We start from the raw sequence: 18,434 nt of genomic DNA, 5'->3' as shown, positions 1-18,434 counted from the left end.
GGTGGTGAGTCCACTGGAAGGTACCAACCTCCCTAACCGGGATTTGAACTTGCCCAGGAGGTGAACCCTGGGGTTCCACACCAAAGACAGAGACATTGCCTCTGGGCCAAAGCGCCACTGTTATTAGAAACTTACGTCTTAAATATATTTTCAAGGCCATAAAAAATAAACTAAATCCAAGCTGCTGTTACTGCAGCATAGTATACAGTACCAACTGATACTTAGTGTAGAACGTGTTCTAAAGGTATTTGATAGGTAGGTCACATGCACGGTAGTAAAGTTACCCTAGAAACACAGCAGTAAAAGTTGTAGTTTAAAAGAATATTTAGAAACTTACTGGTGCAGATGTTTGTGGTCGACTCCCTCTCTCTCTCTCGCTCCTTCTCTCCTGCCTCATGATGTCGGCCTGACATCATTTGACTAATTCAATAAGATAATTCTCTGGTCAGGCTTTTAAAAAAAGAGTGGAAGAGTTGTTTGTCAGATGGAAACACAGAGCTCCAGATACTGAACTATCTCCATACTCTACTCACTCTACTACATTTTACACACATTAAATACATTCTCTTATCAAGGTTTAAATTATTATATACTGAACTTCTCCAACTTTAAAGCTTCTCCGTGTGTTTCCTTCTTTTACTTTCACTCAGTGAACCTATAACTGTCTGGGTTATTAAGATTCAGACAATTTTTTTTCAGTTAAAAGTTTCTACTCGCAGACGCATAATCCCGCCACATTATTTGGCGCAGTACCACTAGAAACCATGGGGGCAGTATTGTGTGGCCCTAATGGGAACAGCAAGTAAAAGACACAGAAAGAACAGTAATGGTGAAATAAACGAGTAAAGTTCTCCGTTCATATACCGCGCTGTCGTTAATGGCTGCACAGACAACCATCTCCGGTACTGTCTCGGTTTGGAACTGCGTCTGAGCAGGACGACCATAATGACGAGCTCCTCCACCGGCGCCATCTCTGTTATTGTCTGACAAACTGTCGTTCGCCTGGAAACGAACTCTAAACTTAGCAAGGCCTTCTAGCTTACGTACTGCTGAACAACGATGCCGAACAGACGTACCGATTTACTGCGCTGACGTAAAAAGCAATACACGGAGCTTAAACTGACACTGGAGACAATCATAATAGTCACCAGTTGAGGGCGGTCCGTCACCGCGCCATAAAGACACAAACATCAATATCTGTAATTAGCAGTGAACACTTGAATGACGTAGTCTTTATATGACAATACTGAAATATTAATTTACTTATTGTTATGCATATATATTTTGATTTTAAAACTACAAAATTAAAAATACAGTATCCTTCGTTATATCATCCTAAATGCCCTACAACTGATCTATTTAATGAGTACGACATAATTCACCGTGTGCTAACATATATGGAGGAAATGGTTTATTTCCGTGATGGACAACATCATTTAACAAAATGTAAAAAAAAGTGCATTGCAAACCAACATCAACAATGTACAGTACAGAAAAATCAACCAAAAAAACAAAAACAAAACAAAAACTGCCGTTTAATACTTTCTCATACAGTAAACTCTGGGGCTGCCACCCTGAAATTACAACCCGACGTCACTCCATTCCTTCACGTCAGGCCATTGAAAAGGATTGTCAGCTTGAGGGCCTGGAAATAATAATAATAATAATAATAATAATAATAATAATAATAATAATAATAATAATAATAATAATAATAGTTTTAAAATTTTCTTGAGCTTTGAAAACAAACATTCTTCTATGACATTTTCAACGGTGCCAAAAAAAAAAACCACAACAAAAAAAACAGAAGAGCTTAGAATATAAATATTCTGTAGTACACAGTAGCATTTATCAATATTTGACTAATACTGAACACATCTGCAAGCTCGTGTACTCCATAGTAAACTTCAGAGGAAAATATGTACAGACCGGTAAATGTCACAGTCGTGGATCCTCCCACCGTCTGGGCTGCGTCTTTGTGTCAATAATAATAATAATAATAATATTCCAGTGCGTTCTGTTCTTCAGCAGCTGTGAACCAACAGAGTGGACCACAGGTTTTCAACAGGAGCAAACAAATACAAATTTAATTTAGGCTTGAAATGAACGGAAGTCCTTAGAGAGAGAGGGGGAGACGGGGCTTCTGTGCAGGAGCGATGGTGTGTGTGTGTGTGTGTTTTGCATACATTATATTCCACTACGTGCCAACTTTGTGTGTGTGCCTTTGACAGAGCGTGAAAATGAGGGTTTGTTACTGTAACGTTTGAAAAAAAAGCAGATAAAAAACACGGTCACATTAAATTCACAAAGCCCATGATGCTTTGCAGCAACGGCTGGGGTTAAGGCACTTGATGCAAACACAAATGCAACAAAAGAACTCAAGCAAAAAATAAATAAATAAATAAATGGTGCGACCGAATCCCTCCTCACTTGGCCCACTTGAACCCACAGTGTTTAGTGTTTAGGATTTCAGCGGCCCAATTCTAGTGTCCAGAACGTCGGCAACATCAGTTTTGTGTTTTTCCTCCATGGACAACAACCGAATCACAGCATCAATCAATCTGAAGAACCTGTGTAGAACAGGAACTTGGCGGCGGACTTGGTGACAAATCAGTATATTAGTGTGTTTAAACAGGACATGAAAAGGCTGTAACCAACATTAATCACTAGTGGGTGCTGGTGAGAAACTTTCCTGTGATTTTTTTCTACTGTATAATTGTTACATTTCGATCATTCGGACAAACAATAAGAACAGTTTTCTGGCTGCTCAACTGTTACTTTTTCTGTGTAGGTAAAGTTGTCAGAACTTTAAAAGTGAAATGTGCCATGTATTGTGTGAACGGATACTACTGCAGAGTTGTGCGTGTGGCTGGAACTGTACATGACGGATGTGCCTTTTTAAATATTAGTGTGCTTAAAATGAAATCTTAACTCAAACATTATCATCACAGCCTCTGGAAATAAAACCTGGGTAACTGAACATGGAGACAGGGACAGTAATAATATACTCTACCACTAGGTAGCAGCAGCTCTGGAAACAAAAACAGAAAAAGAAATGGAAGAAAAAATTGCTTCGTGACTTTCTTAAATTTCCTGCGTGTACATCAGTGTTGTGTTCAACTAAACAGGCTGAGCTCAAGTAAAAGTAAATTCTGAGTAAATTGGAACTAAAAGATCATTATATTTCATTCCTTTTGAGGAGATTTTACTAATGTGAAATATGTGCCTTGGTTTGAGAAGGTTGGAAAACACTGCTCTAAATAGAACAACAATAACAATAATAATAAATATAATATATGTTTCTAGACTTCTGAGGATTGTTTTTGTGCCATAGCATGATAAGGACATGTGCCGTAACCGTAGTGAAACTAGCGCCACATGTTGTCTAAGGTCAGTATGAACCAGCCACTGAAAACAACACAGGACCAAAATAGTCCAAGCTACAGATCGGTACCATGCTTCGTGTATGTAGATACAAAAATAAGAACGCTTCAGTTTTTTGAAAAAAAAGTCACCTGTTATGATGCAGAAGCAGCTGCAGCAGCGAGAACAAAGAAAGCCAGGCTGACAAAAGTGATTTGTTTTTCTGTGCTAACACGAGGACACACTGACTGAAAAACCTCCGACCTTCGTCCAGCTGCTCTCAGAGTCTTCATGAGTCAGAACCAGACAGAAAACCCACAGGTAGATCTGGGAGGAACCACACCCAACCTCTCTGAGGAGGGGGTGAGACTTCAGTGTGAAGATCCTCGATCCTCAAAGTGACGTTGCGGAAGAAGAACGGGCCACAGTCTGATCCACTGGACTAGAAGAGAACCAGAGAAACCCTCTGGTGTCAGTTCATTACAGTAGAACCTAGAACCTGGACATGGAGGTGTCCACCACAGTCATCTGACGGCCATCTTCCTCAACCTCCTCTTCCTCCCCCGTCCTCCTCCTTCTTCACGTCTCCCCACCAGACCCCAGGACTAATTATCCAAACTTTGCATCAGTTCCAGACTAAAATCTACCCCCAGACCTGGAACCGGGAGCTCCACTTCCTCAGTGGCAGCTCCGGTGGCCCCTGAACCTCCTCCTAAAACGTGCAGGTCTGAATTGTCCGCCTGCGGTTGGTCCATGTCCTCTGCCTCCACTGAGCCACAGCCTGACGGAGTCTCCTCGCAGCTCATGGGTGACACCAGTTTCTGGGAGCCGTCTAACGGTACAGAGGGGACACCTGGGCCACACGTGGCACAGTGGTACAGTGGGTGAGTACTGGGCTGGACCAGAGTGTTTGGGACAACTGCAGGCAGGAGCGGAGTGGAAGCAAAGTTGGTCCCGGGTGGATCGATGCAAATGGACGGAACAGTGCAGTGACGAGAGGGGTTGAAGCGGTGGGAACGGCCCCCTGCTGGACGCTCGCAGCGCCGACCCTGTGGCAGACGAAGGCAGTCTTTACAGGACTGGTAGGAGGGCTTCACTTTCAAGGGGTTTCCTGTGGTGGCGCTGTCCTGGATAGAGAGAAAGTGGAAAAAGAATAGAGTGAGGTCCGACGTCTGACAGTGGACACGTGTCCTCAAGGTCAATACTTACGTCAAAGGCTGCTGGACAGCTGCGCTTCGCAGCGAGACGGTTGCTGTTGTTGGTGTTCAGGTTTGCCAGGCCCAGCCGACTCTCCTCCGTCCCCTCAGCCTCCTCCCCCGTCCTCCTACCATCTGAACCTCCGGGAGTCTGGGCCAAAGCCGCCATCTCTGCTTCCTCTTTCTTGGCCTCCTCCTCGTCCTCCTCCTCCAGCGTACTGAACTCCAGTCTCAGCCTCATGTCCTCCAGGGGGTCGAGGCGTCCGCAGGTCTGAGCGGCCGTTCCCTCACCAGGAAGTGCTAAATGTGCCATGGGGAAGCCTTCGTCCTCCAACAGGGCGTCCCTCTCCACGTCTTCGATCTCAATGAAAACTCTCTCCATACCCAGCAGGGGGGGTCCACGCACCGGGGTGGAGGGCTCACTGTCCAGAGCGGAGTCGGACAGACGTCTGAAGTAGTAGTTGTAGTTCAGACAGTCCAGCGGTTCCATCTCCAGACCCATCCTGCAGGGAGAGGCGTCACAGCCCCCCCAGGCTTCGTCCTCTCTGGACACCGGCGTCTCCTCTCCACCAGTGCTGTGACCAGACGCCCGCAGATCATCTGACCCCTCCTCGTCTGTCTCAGGCCTCCACAGCTTGTTGTGACGCTGTTTACTGTTAAAAACAAAATTTGATCTTTAGTAGGGATTGAACTTTTTACCAGTTAGTTAACTGTAAGTTAACTGTCGTCTTTTCACTAAGGTGATGGGTTAAAACAGTGTTTCTCAATTATTTTCTTCCATGCTCCCCCTAGGGGACAGTTTTTTCACTACCCTGGTAATATTTATTTATTTATTTATCAGTTCAAACCACTGTATGAGTTCCTGACACCAGCATTCTCCAAACAATCCACAGATTATTAAAATAAATTAATAATATTAGCTGCAATGCTGCCATCTAGTGGCTTTCACTTTCATATGCAGCCGTTTTTCCCCAAAACTATTTTTAAGGCACACATCATTTGGCGAAAAGCAACACGTTATTAAGGTTTTCATTATCAGAGGAAAAACCGATAACCACAATAATCATTCTTACAGATATTACATAAGTATGCTAATATCGGGGCGATAATATCGGTCACACGATATGATCGAACATCCTTAATCTTTAGTTTAAATTTACAGATGCACTGATCTAACGTTAACATTGTAAACTGGTCCGATGTTGACTCGATGGTACAGTACCGATCGGTTTACTAAAATCCTCTGCTGTTTGAACCCCTCAGGGACGGAGACCTGCTCACCTGGCGTCCAGGATTCCCTCGTACTCAGCCAACTGTCTCATGAAGGCGGTGTTTGGTTGAGCTATGCTGCGTTTCTGCTTGACAAAGTTGTAGGCCTTCTCCAGAGACCAGCCGTACTCTTTCATGGCGTACGCGATGACCGTGGAGGCAGAGCGGCTCACCCCCATCTTACAGTGCACCAGGCATTTGGAACTTTTCTTCCTATTGGACAAGAAGGACCAGACGTTGTCATGTCATATTTAATCAACCCTTCACCGTCCAGTCACTGTCCACTGTCTTTTACAGTGTCTTTTTTACTGTCCTTTACTGACTAAATACAACGATAAACCTTTAATAAACCAGATGTATTTAGATAAAATACATTTAAATACATTTTTTAATATTTAAAACTCTATGTATATGTGTATATAAATACATATTTATATATGTGCATGTATATATACACATGTACATATATGTGTATGTACACCGTATGTGTGTAAATATATATACATATATAAAGAAATATGGCTATATACAGTATAAATATATATTTATATTAAATATGTATGTATATATCATAAATACATACATATATAGATATATGTGTATGTATGCATATGTATAAGGACATGTACTTCCTACTATATGTATATACATATATTTATATACTGTATATAGCCAAAATTCTTTATTGCCATATTTGTTGTATGTATATATTTATATTATGTACATATATGTATGCATATGTATAAGTACATATACTCCCTCAGAGCATGGGGCTACCTTTTGTGTATGATTTCTGTTGTTTTATTAAAAAAAAAAAAACAACAAAGAAGTATTGAACTTGAACTTAACAAAACGACACGACAGAGTAAAAACTGTTCACAGTACAGTGTAACAGACAAACAGTACCAGCAGCAGTACTTTGTGTATTTCTATATTCAAACAGCCTCCTTTAAAATAATGCCTGAACTGTTTTTACTCCTGTTTTGTTTTTTTAGGGTGAATTCTTACAAGGTTACAGTGGTTGGACGGTTGCTTAGCAACAACACTGGCTGCATCATTCCAGCTCCTTCTCTCTCTCTCTCTCTGTGTGTGTGTGTGTGTGTGTCTCCTTGTCTGGCAGAAATCACAGCAGGAGAACGTGTCGTGTGTGTGACCACAGCTGAAGCGCTGGGTGAGAACTCAGTACATGAACTGAGATGACTCAGACATCCTTACATGTCCAACAGCGCCATCTACTGAAACGGAGTGATTTTGACGAGCTTGTTCAGGTTGCATATTCAAGGCACAAAAAAAATTTGAATTTAATTTACAGAAAAGAAAAAAACGCTGTTGCTACAGTCCACTGCAGGGATAGGCAAACTGAGGCTCAGGGACCGGATACAGCTCATTCAGCTTTGTAATCCGGCCGCCAAACTTGTCCAAATTATATAATTGGTTGGCATCGTGATTATTCTTCTGCATTTTCCCTGCAATGCCCATATTTTCCCTATAGATGGCGTAGCATTTTAGCCTTTGTGCATGACTTTTACATATAATCCCGGCACAAGACCAGGATTATCTTTACAGTCTCACCTGGCTTTGACGATAAAGTTGTAGGTGTCGTTCCAGTGGGACAGCAGGTCGGTGTCGTCCTCGTCGTAGACGCGCACGTTGTGATAGGAAAACATTCCTGGAAAGAAGTTGTCGATCTCTCTGGTTACGTTCAGGATGTAGCCCACGCTGGAGACCAAGACATCGGTACATGACGTCTCACTTTTAGTCCATTATTTGACCCGAGCATTGTTCAAACACATTGTCCAAAACGTACAGTGCTATAATACGTAGCTAGCAGAAATACGGGTTTTCCAAATTAAGAGTCAGCAACGTTTACAAAATTTCCCTCCTGATACAAGGAAACTCCAGTATTTTCCACTATGTGGCGCTGTCTCGCTCACTGTCCCTCACTGGGTTATTTTACCCATTTTTATAACAATAATATAAAATGTTTTCTTAATTAATATTATTTTATATGATCAATATACTTGTTTATATCTATGTTTTTGATGTTTAGATGAAGGGGTTAATTTAATTGAATTAATAAATAATATATTTCTGGGGGGGCTGGAATTAATTGTATGTCTAAATAAAAATAATCAGATAATTATTAAATCCTTATAAAGTTTGAACTTTGAACTCACCCACAGTCTCGCAGCTCTTCCAGATTCGAAGCGTTCCACTCAGAGCCCTACAGAGGAGACGACACCGTCTGTTTGTTTTGTTTTTTGTGTTTTTTTTTACTCACTCATTAATTATACCCTAATTGTGTGTAACATTAAAAAAGGCTGAGCAGTAAAAGTACTCACCAAGTAGAGGTGGTCAAAGATAGGGGTGGCCTTGTCCATCTGGCCCAGGATCAGCAGCATCTCGTTGTCTATGAACTCTTTGTACTCTTTCAGGTTACAGCTCATGTGCTGCTCCAGCTTGTTACGGATCTGATCAGACAAATTAACGCTCGTTAAAAACATCAATTATTCTAACGAAGGTTCACACGTGTGATCCTGAAGCGAATGTGAGGGAGAGTCAAAACGTTCTAAGACGGTGAAATGTCTCCGAAGGAAAACACCAACCGGTGAAGTGTTTGGACCAGGGGTCACCGACCTTTCTGAAACTCAGAGCTACTTCAAGGACACTCAGTACATTGTTTCCCAAAGACTGGGTCGCGACCCTCAGGTGGGTCTAGAATTGTTTTTGAGTCGTCTTGCATCATGTTTCCCAGGAGTTTACGAATAATTTCTATTGTTTTGGGTCGTGAAGATTTGTGACTTTTAAAATATGGGTCCCCAGAAAAAAAAGAAGTTTGGGAAACACTGACTCAGTAAACCAAAAAACTACTTCCTGAGCAATGCCATAATAATCAGTTCTGTGACAGACATAGATTTGAATATCACTGCGAGTGGAACCGATTCAAACAGCACAGTAACAGTACCATTTTTGACCCTCTTGTTGACTAGGTTTATTTTTAAAAACATGACCTGCGGGGACCTTGGGTACTCCACAGGGGGGCTACCAGGTGACCCCCGTGGCACCACGTTGGTGACCCCTGGTTCAGACTTGACTGTGTTATATTTACAAATTCTGTCTTACAACTTTTCGACTGTTCCTCCGTCTGTTGAACCAAAGCGTACCTCCTTGGACGTGATGTTCTCCAGGTCCTGAAACGTCATGATGTTGCGTAGCTTGGCCTTAACGAGACACTCCGTTCTCTCTCGCTCGGTCGGCCTGCACACACGTTGTCAGTACATCAGTACGATTCTTTTTTATTTATTTATTTTTTAACGTTTGTACACGTGAGGAGGAGTCGACATCTCACCGGTCCACAAACATGGTGGGTGAATCAGGCCGCGTGGTCTCCAGGTCGGTCATGGTGTTCCACTCGTTGATGAAGCTTTGCTCCGACGTGATGCAGCTCTCGTAGAAAGAAATCCAGGTGAGAGCAATGCCCCCTGGGAAGTAGTTGAATCGACGCGACACCTCACATGCTTTGTGGAGGACCTGCAGTGCCGACCTGTGACACAGTTTTCTACTTGTTATATAAATAAAATATATAAGTGATCTGACAGAGTGGGTGTCATTACCAAAATAAATAAAAAAATAAAAAGTTGTTTGACTTTTTAAAAATAGCAATTCTTACAAGTGACCAGCAGGTGGCACATTGTGACAAGAAGACGCTGACATGGCCAAGAAGTCGGACAGCACCGACGTGACGACAGGGCCATCTTAATACATGTAACGTCAACAGCGCCATTTTAACAGAACTTTCGCGGGCATTTGCGGCGCAGGTTCTCCATCGAGTAACAGCTTTAACCCAAACGTCTGATAAAATCGAACAGCTATAAAATAATAATAATAATAAAGACAATGAAATTTGTCACGTTATTGTGACGAAGGTTACTGTCATGAAACTGGATCTATGATATTTATGTGAGGAAAAGTAGGACCTGTTGTTTTTCTCTGGGCTGTGACTGACTTTCAACCAACGCGCAGGTTTCAATCACCCTCCTCTACGGATAAAGTCATGATGAAAATAGTCCGAAAAGACGAAGAAGAGCAGCTCTAGTCTACGACTGAAGAAGCCGGTGGAGGGATATGTAGAAGGAGACTTATTTAATTAGACTACGTTTTAAATTAGTCAAACATAAATAACAAAAACGAGTTCTGCTAAAACCAAGACCAACTGGGGAAATGGTTACTGGATTAACTGGTCTGTGCACCCCCAGAGTGGGGGAGAACAACACTCCCACTCACACAATCATTTCATACACGGTGGCACCTGCAAGGCAGAAGGTTCTGGGTTTGAGTCCAACTAGTACCCAATCACAGGCAGGGCTTTATTAGAGTTAGGACTAGATCAATAATTCAATAATAACTTAAATAAAAATATTTGTAATTTTTTAAGTGGTGTTTTCTGATGTATGTGGGGACAAACAGGTCAAAGAACTGCAAGAGACGAAGGAGCAGAGCTGTCCTCACCACATGGCCTGTACAGAGACAGGCTTGAAGACATGTGACCTCCCCGCTGTGTTCACGCTGAAACCTCTGGAGGAAAAAAGAAGAAGATGAGGATGAGGAGGAGGCGGAGGAGGAAGAGATGTAAACACAGACTGGACAGAACCCGGACTCTGAGGCCACAAACCAGTGGAACATTCCTCCAGTTTACAGCCACAGAGGCCAGGTTAACACGTCAGCAAAACTGATGTTAGGAGAAAATGCATGTAGTTTACTTTTCCACCACTGATCGGCACTAATTCCCCAAATACATAAAAACAACCCACAGTTCTACTTTGTAAAAAAATGCATCAAATTTGGTTAAAAAATATGGTCTCTGCTGTAATTTCTAATTAGTTCATATTTAAAGGTGGAAAAAAGTTAACATTGCTCAGGAATTGACAGAAATGTATATATTTTTGTGATTCTGTGTAAATCTCACAGATCACTACAAGCTAACCAGAATTTAAAAAAATTAAAAATTAAATTAAAACATGATGAGACCATATCAAACGTACCCATCTCCATCTAAATGGATGTTGGTGTCGCTCCACAGCGGCAGCACCATCCCAATGGAGCAGTTTTTACTGAGGGGTCAGACAAAAATAATATATTAAAAATGAATGAAATTAATATACTGAATATATATGTGAATATATATGTGTGTGTGTATTTGAAGCTGCAGCAGCCTGTGTCCTCACCTGTCCTTATCTGTAAAGTCCATTCCCACCACGATATTTTCCTCTGTGTCTTGATGACCGTTGGTGTAGATCACAACCATGTAGCGTATGCGGTCCGACCAGCCGCTCTCTAAACGCACGGCCTGTTCACCGAAACCAGCTCAAAATTTCAAATTTTATTTGTCAAATTTTATTTGTCACACATTCAAAAATCAGCATCACAAAATATGGGAATAAATAAGCAAACAACCTAAGAACATAACAGCCTTTAAACTAACACTAATAAAAATTTAAAAGTTAAAATGTTAATAAAAAATATAGTGTGTACTGTACACATGTTGGGTCAGTGTTAGGACAAAGTAACCAAAATGTTTATATATACAGTATGTTACTTATGATATTGAGATTTAAGGAGGCCAAAATAGAGTTATCCTAAAGACAGACCTCACTTATACACCAGTAATAACATTTTAGACACAAAATGCTGAAATGCTAAACACAAAATGCTAAAATGTAGACCACAAAAGCTAAACAATGTACCTAAAATGTAGACCACAAAAGCTAAACAATCGGAAAGCTAAGGGAAAGCTAATCATTGCTAATAAAAGTTAGCCAAGACTAGCCCAAGAAAATGTGCAAAATTAGTTAGAATTAAGCAAAACTACAGAAAACACCTTCACATTAGACGACATGTAAAACATCTAAGCCACAAATATCTAAAGATTAGCCAAACAAATGCCTAACCTTAGGCCAAAATTGTTATTTAAAGCAGGTTGGAGGTTAGCCAAAAAGTGAGCTACGAACATAGTAGTGACAGTGAGGATATACAGGAGTAGGTAAGAATCACTGAAAAGTAGCTAAAAATTATATAAAAATATCTACAAGCTAAAAAATAACTTGAATTAGCCAAAATGGAGTAGCTAACAACACAGAACAGCTAAAATAAATAAAAAAAACTATTATTTTTAAATGGTACAAAATAACATTAAACTGTGTTTGTGCTTTTTTGCAAATTATGAGATAAAATTTGTTTTTTTGTTCTATAAAAACAAAGAGCTAAAAATGCTAATGCTAAGACAAAAGGACATCTTACTAACCAGTTTGATGCGGTCTTCAAAACGGAGGATCTTGAACATGACCTGCAGGTGCTGAGGTAAATCCCCTGAAAGTAAAGACATAAATGAAAAAACAAAACAAAAAAACATGAGAAACATTGAAGATTTATATTTTATTTTACTGGTATTTTTGTAGTTTTCGGCCAATCAAAAGACACAAGAGTTAAATCAGTTCAAAATCAGCGTCGACGTCAAAGATCCTGACAACGTAAATGTTCCATGATCCATCGATAATTACCAGGATGTGACTAAAATCCACATGACAATAGAGACGCTTCACCACCGATCTGCTCCGACTGAACTCTGACATAAAAAAACCCAAAAAAAAACAAAAGGCAGCAACAGAAGTGAGCATTGATCTCCTGTTCTCTGAGCTGCCTTTGTTTTCGTTCCCAGTGGGAGGAGAAATGTTTGCAGATTTCTCCGATTAAAACTGAATGAATTCTAGATCAGGAATTTGAGTCAGTCCTGTCTGAGTCACCGTGTAAAGACTCACTGTCCGAGACTGACCGAGACTGACCAAGACTGACCGGACGGGGATGAAAACTCCTGAGTTGATTTGGTGAATTAGGGCGTGTTTTTATTTAAGGAGGGAAGTCAAAAAAAACTAAAACAAGTAAAAATTATATTTTTCTACATATGACTAGGAACAGAAATCTAGTTCCTTTCAGTCATATATTTAACAAAATGTGGTATGTATAAGTTTTTTAAAAATTATATTTTTTTAATTTGAGAGATGTGTTATATTTAATATATTTAATTGAATAAAAACTGGGACAAATTTTGAAATAAAATCATTCTTTGAACTTTCTGACCCAGAAATGGCAAAAGGAAAACAACAACAACTAAAATAATATTAATAATAATTATACCACCGTCAGTCTCTTCCTACCTGCATGTTTGTGGTGTGTCGGTGTCTTGGGTTCCTGTGCAGTGCCGCCCTGCTGGAGGAAGAGGGCCGCACCTTTGACCATGAAGAAGCTCTCACTGAGGCTGAAAAACAGCAGCAGAAGGAGAAGAAGGAGGAGAGGAGTCAGAAAACACAGGTCAGTGGACGTAGTCGTCCAGGCGACGCCCAATCAAACTCCAGTGATCTGGAGTAAAGACACACTGGACAGACCACCGGTCGGTCCACGGGCCTTATATAGAGACAACCAACAATCACAATGACAAATGACTGCATTTACGTATCGGTATTGGTTGATATCGGAATCAGAAATTAAATCGGAGAATATCGGCATATCGGACATCCCTAAAAATATAAAAAAAAAATAAAGCAATACTTATTGTTATTGTTTTGGTTCATTCATATTAAACTATTTCATCGCAGTAAGTCAAGGTTAAGGTCAAGAACTTTGACCTCTGACCTGAAACGACTCAAGTCCAACTTTCTACATTCAACAAATTGACAGTTCAAAAGCCTCCGATTCAGATTGACCAAAGTCAAAGTAGTTTCACTCTGAGGGGTTTTTCTGTTGCCATAACAACCACCTTACGTCAAACAATAAATAACAATCTGGGAAAAAACGATCGGAAGTCTTACAAGCGGCAGATCTCCCTCCGAGTCAGAGTAGCTTCCTCCGCATAGTGAGGCAGAACCGTGAACATGGTCCTGTGTGAAGGTCTCAGCACCAGATGCATCCTGACGGCTCTCCTCTACAGAACTGTCTAAACTAGAAAGAACCTGCGTCCACCCGGAGAACCCCAACCCTGAACTTTGAACACACACACACAGGTTTCCACAGGAGTCGACTGAACTGTGGCATCCTCCTCCTCTTCCTCCTCCTCCCTGGTGTCTCCTCTTCACAGCTCGTGCCGCAGCACTCGCAGCCTCTCCAACGCTGGGCAACAATACCATCATTCATGCTGGGAGGCGCTAAAAATGTGTCTTGGCATCAGTCGCCGGTCTGACCCGCAGAATCTGTGGAATAACTCGATGCTGATGAATCACCGAGCCACAGAAACGTGTCGGTTGTGGAGACAAAGTATGACACGAGTGTTTGAGCTGCGAATGACCCTCGTCACCCCGACACGACAGATCGTTTCCTCTGTGACGTCGTCCTGGTAAAAGACGACTTTTGTCATCAGAGCTGAAGCAGCTGTGAGTTCAAACTCTGTTAACAACACAATCGTCTAGTAGTCCCCAAACCCTGGGCCGTGGACCGGCACCGGTCCGTGGGTCAGTCGGTATCGGGGCCGCACAAAAAAAATGCATAACTCCATTATTTCCGTTTTATTTTTTTTTTTTATCTGATTGTGAATGATGATTTATTTTGAAAAATGACCACATTCCTGATACACGTCAAGACGCTTGACTCGGTCACATGACTTGCCTATATCCGCTACCTTCTTGAAGGGTCTGCTCCGGTCGGTAACACATACTACATTACCGCTACATTGAAGCTAGCAAAATGAACAGGAAACACACGTCTCATATAAATTTGAGGTTCACCTCTGTTATTAAGACACTGAACTGATCCATTCAAACTGTTAGCTACAACATTAGCTCCACCAAGTACCAGCCCCTGAAAATACTTGTCACTCCAGTACCACAAGTATGTGTACCATTAATATACACCACCACACACACACACACAGTGAAGAAGACGCAGAAACGTACAATAAGTTAATCACCTAATCCCAACAGAAGTCATATTCCGCCGAGGACCACCAGAGGGAGCCCAAGTACCACAAGTGGTACCGATACCGACGTTTAAGAACCAATAAACTAGACAACAGAATAAAACAACGGTCTACAGCTTAAGGGTTGTTCAACATCATGGTTTGATTTTATATCATAATATATTTTTTTTTAAATACCAAAACTAAAACCAAGAACGATACTAAAAAGTTGTGGTGACAAAGGAATTTGGTTTTTTACCTTTGGTTAGTTTTCCGGTCATCATCACTTCCAAAATCCTGGAAAAGAACAAAAACAAATCGATTTCAAACACTCCGTGAAGTTCATTTGAAGGTTAACGAGTGAAAGCACAAGGAAGTTATTACGAAAATCTAACTTTCCTGTGATCAAATGAGTACCTAGGTTCTGTAGAAAACAGCACCATCTGCTGGTCGCTCACTATCTCACACATTCCCTCTTTATCTCCCAGCTCGACTAAACATGACTCATCTGATTTTTTTTTCACTGTAGTGACTGTTAATTCCTGTTTGCCGCCACTTTGTGTATGACGTAAACAAGAAGATTATTTATTTAATGTTGAGATATTTTTACTATATTTTCACCTTGAATCTCAGCTTTAGCTGCAATTACCTTTACTCGTTATTTGTAACTACTGTTGGCACAGCTGTATAGATTTAAATTATATATATTATTACAATATAAAGTATATATATTTCAAATAATTAGCCATCTGAGCTACAATAACACCTCGTTCTTTCTACATTGACATTGTCCTTTTGTTTTTTAGTCTTTAACAATAGTTAAAATAGTTTCTGGTCATCAGTTAGCCTTATTTTCAGGCTAACTTTAAAGTTGGTCATATTTAATTTTGTTTATATATTTTTTCCCTATTTTAACTATTTCTGATTCTACGTTTTAGTTGTTGGTTGGTTTTATTTCACTATTTCTTTTTTTTTTTTGCTAACTAATGTCTATTTCTGGAAGTTAACATGCTAACACGTTGGACCAAAGCCAAGTTATTAATTTAGCTGGAAGTTAAAAAAGAAAAACACAAGAAAAACAGACAAGACAAACAAAGTAAAACAGGTCAAAGAAAAACAGTTAAAGTACAGTACACTGAGAGAGAGAAAAAAGAAAAAACTAAAGACATGAAAATGTTTTAAAAAACAGTACAACTGTACAAATGTGAAAAAAATCCCAGATGAAGCTAATATATGGAGATGCTCATATATATATTTTTACAATATTTTCTCTATTGAGAAATGTCACTGTGGGTAATTTGACTTATTTCCAGTACAGTTTAATAATATTTAGACTAGCATATAGTCGTCTTCTGACAATGTTAGCGTTGTTACTCGCTGATTTTATTGCTATTTTGTTTGGTCCTTTTTATGCTAACTTTTAGTTGTGTTCTTGTTTTAAATTTAAAATTATTACTTTATATCTTTAAAAGTAACCTTTCCTTTGTCTTACTTTAAATGTCCTTCATGAACAACACCTATAGCCTCTGAGTTTCATGTTTTAAATATTTAGTTAAGGCTAATATTTAGCTACGTGTTGGCTAAGGTTTAGCCTCTGGCCTGGTGAGACCGGTTTGAGTCTCATTTCATTCTCTCTCTTTTTTTTAATGTAGACATTATGTCTACGTCGTTGTCTAAAATCTTGGTACAGACGTAGACCAGAAAAACCTTTACCAGCCAAGTAAAAACCAACTTTGTTTTGTTTTTTTCTAAAATGTGGCCCACATTAAATCTGGGCCGCAAACCGCCCACAGTTGTTGCTTTATGTTCAGCCCAAATTTGGTACGTGGAACTCAATAATCATATAAGTCTTCTTTTCTAGCCCTGCGATATCGTGGCCCACATTTCACCGGATGTCGGCTGGGGTTTGTATCGCCTCCTCTTGGAGTCGATGCCTCGATACAAGGAGCTACGATATCGATACATGCAGTGGTGTCAGTGTGGATGAAGTCCTAACGACATCCATCCTCAGGAGGAGCAGAGAATTGAGTATTTTGTTGTGACAGTTAAACCCAGCAGTCACTTCCTCCCCCACTCCATCCCCCACCTCCTCATATGAAGGATTTTGTTTACAAATCCGCTGCCCCAGTTCCCACAAACACCTCTCTGTTCTTAACGGTTTAACCCTCCATTAAGTTCACCAACACACACACACACACACACGAGAACGAACGCACGCACGCGCACACACAGCAGCTTGAGTAATGAAGGTCAGGTGAGCCGGAGGAGTTTGGGTGGAGACAACAGATACAGATTCCACCCACCCTCCTGCGGGAGGACACAAAGACCCAGCCCCAACTTCCCGGCTTACCTCCCCCGCGCTGCTGTTGGCGGTGCTGGCCGAGGATGCTGCACTAGGAGTGGGGGAGCGCTGCAGTGTCACCAGGGCCATGGTCAGAGGAGGAGGAGGAGTGATGGAGAAGCAGGGGATGAAGAGGAGGAAGAGGGGGAGGAGGGTGAGGCGTGGAGACTCGAGTCTCTGTCACCGGGGAGAAAATGCCAAGTCAGACTCTCATCCAGCAGCAGCTCCTGGTTCCGGACTCCTGTCGCTGCTCCCTGTCAGTCCTGCTCCGCGCCCGCGCCTCCTCCTCTGCGGGAGGAGCGGAAGGTCACAGCAGATTCCCTGCGTTTGTACCGAGCATCAGCATCAGCATCAGCAGCAGCATCAGTAAATGAGTCCGGGCTTTCATCGCTGCTGCGCAGACAGACAAACAAAAACAGGGTGCAGGTTGGAAGCGGGGCAGAAATGACACGCTGCTGGAGCCGGCCTTTGATTGGTCGGCGGTGATTGGTCGATCCCTGGTTGGCTGGCCTAGTTCGAATCCGCGTCGTCATTGGGCCAATGTTGTCAAGGTGACGGGCCAGACTAGAAAACCCCAAATACAAATGTTGATGGAATTATATTCTGAGGAAAGAAGGAAAACGGAAACGTAGACAGATTTTCTCCGCAGGAATTTCACCTGAAAAATGAAAAACTACAAATATTAAAAAGTAATTCCTTATGTCGTTCATGTTTTTTTTCGCCCTGATTTTAACCAAACTAAAACACGTTTAAACTCAACTGCCGGATGTCTTTATAAACTGACACGTTTTTATCGATAAAATCAAGAGAAATACCTGTTATCGTCACAGATTTTTCTATGAGAATGTTTAGTGTTTCAAAATAAAAGCTGATTTAAATTAATACAAGATTATTATATTAGTATCTTAATAATAATTAAATGTGATGCCCTGCATGTCACTGTGTGTCACACATTATAGTATAGACCAAGGATGTCAAACATACGGCCCCAGGGCCAAAACCGGCCCACTTGGGGGTCCAATTCGGCCTTCTTGATGAATATTAAAAATAAAAATATAAATAAAATAAAATAAAAATAAAACATAAAAACCTGTAAATAACAACAAGCCAATGGTTTTCATTGTTGTTTTCATGAAAATAAGTTCAAATATATTAAAAAACAAATGTATATTTAATGAAATATTTGACAAAACATCACTAACATGCAGTGGTTTTGGTCCACGGGCCGTATATTTGACACCCCTGAGTTAGACCAGTCAGTTAGCAATGAAGACGTCTTTCAGATTCAACTTTTAAAGAGACTCGTTTTGAGTCAATAAAACAA

General features: G+C 40.9%; 1 protein-coding gene across 1 annotated transcript; it reads right to left on the bottom strand.

Moving 5' to 3' along the window:
- Positions 1-2,630: 2,630 nt before the first annotated feature.
- On the bottom strand, positions 2,631-18,094 carry ssh1b (slingshot protein phosphatase 1b). The gene is made up of 15 exons (XM_017039041.2): positions 17,120-18,094; positions 15,029-15,066; positions 13,040-13,140; positions 12,130-12,194; positions 11,054-11,175; positions 10,871-10,939; positions 10,338-10,403; positions 9,178-9,372; positions 8,993-9,086; positions 8,171-8,299; positions 8,006-8,052; positions 7,401-7,547; positions 5,841-6,041; positions 4,573-5,212; positions 2,631-4,490 (listed from the first exon to the last, which is right to left on the bottom strand). The coding sequence occupies exons 1-15, from the start codon at positions 17,198-17,200 to the stop codon at positions 3,969-3,971; spliced, it is 2,517 nt and encodes an 838-aa protein (XP_016894530.1). The 5' UTR covers positions 17,201-18,094; the 3' UTR covers positions 2,631-3,968.
- Between the last annotated feature and the right edge of the window lie 340 nt (positions 18,095-18,434).

The sequence above is a fragment of the Cynoglossus semilaevis genome, chromosome 14, assembly GCF_000523025.1.
Source record: "Cynoglossus semilaevis isolate Cse_v1.0 chromosome 14, Cse_v1.0, whole genome shotgun sequence".
Classification (NCBI taxonomy): Eukaryota; Metazoa; Chordata; class Actinopteri; order Pleuronectiformes; family Cynoglossidae; genus Cynoglossus; species Cynoglossus semilaevis.
Note: the sequence above shows the minus strand (reverse complement) of the source record. Positions and strands in the feature narration are given on the sequence as shown.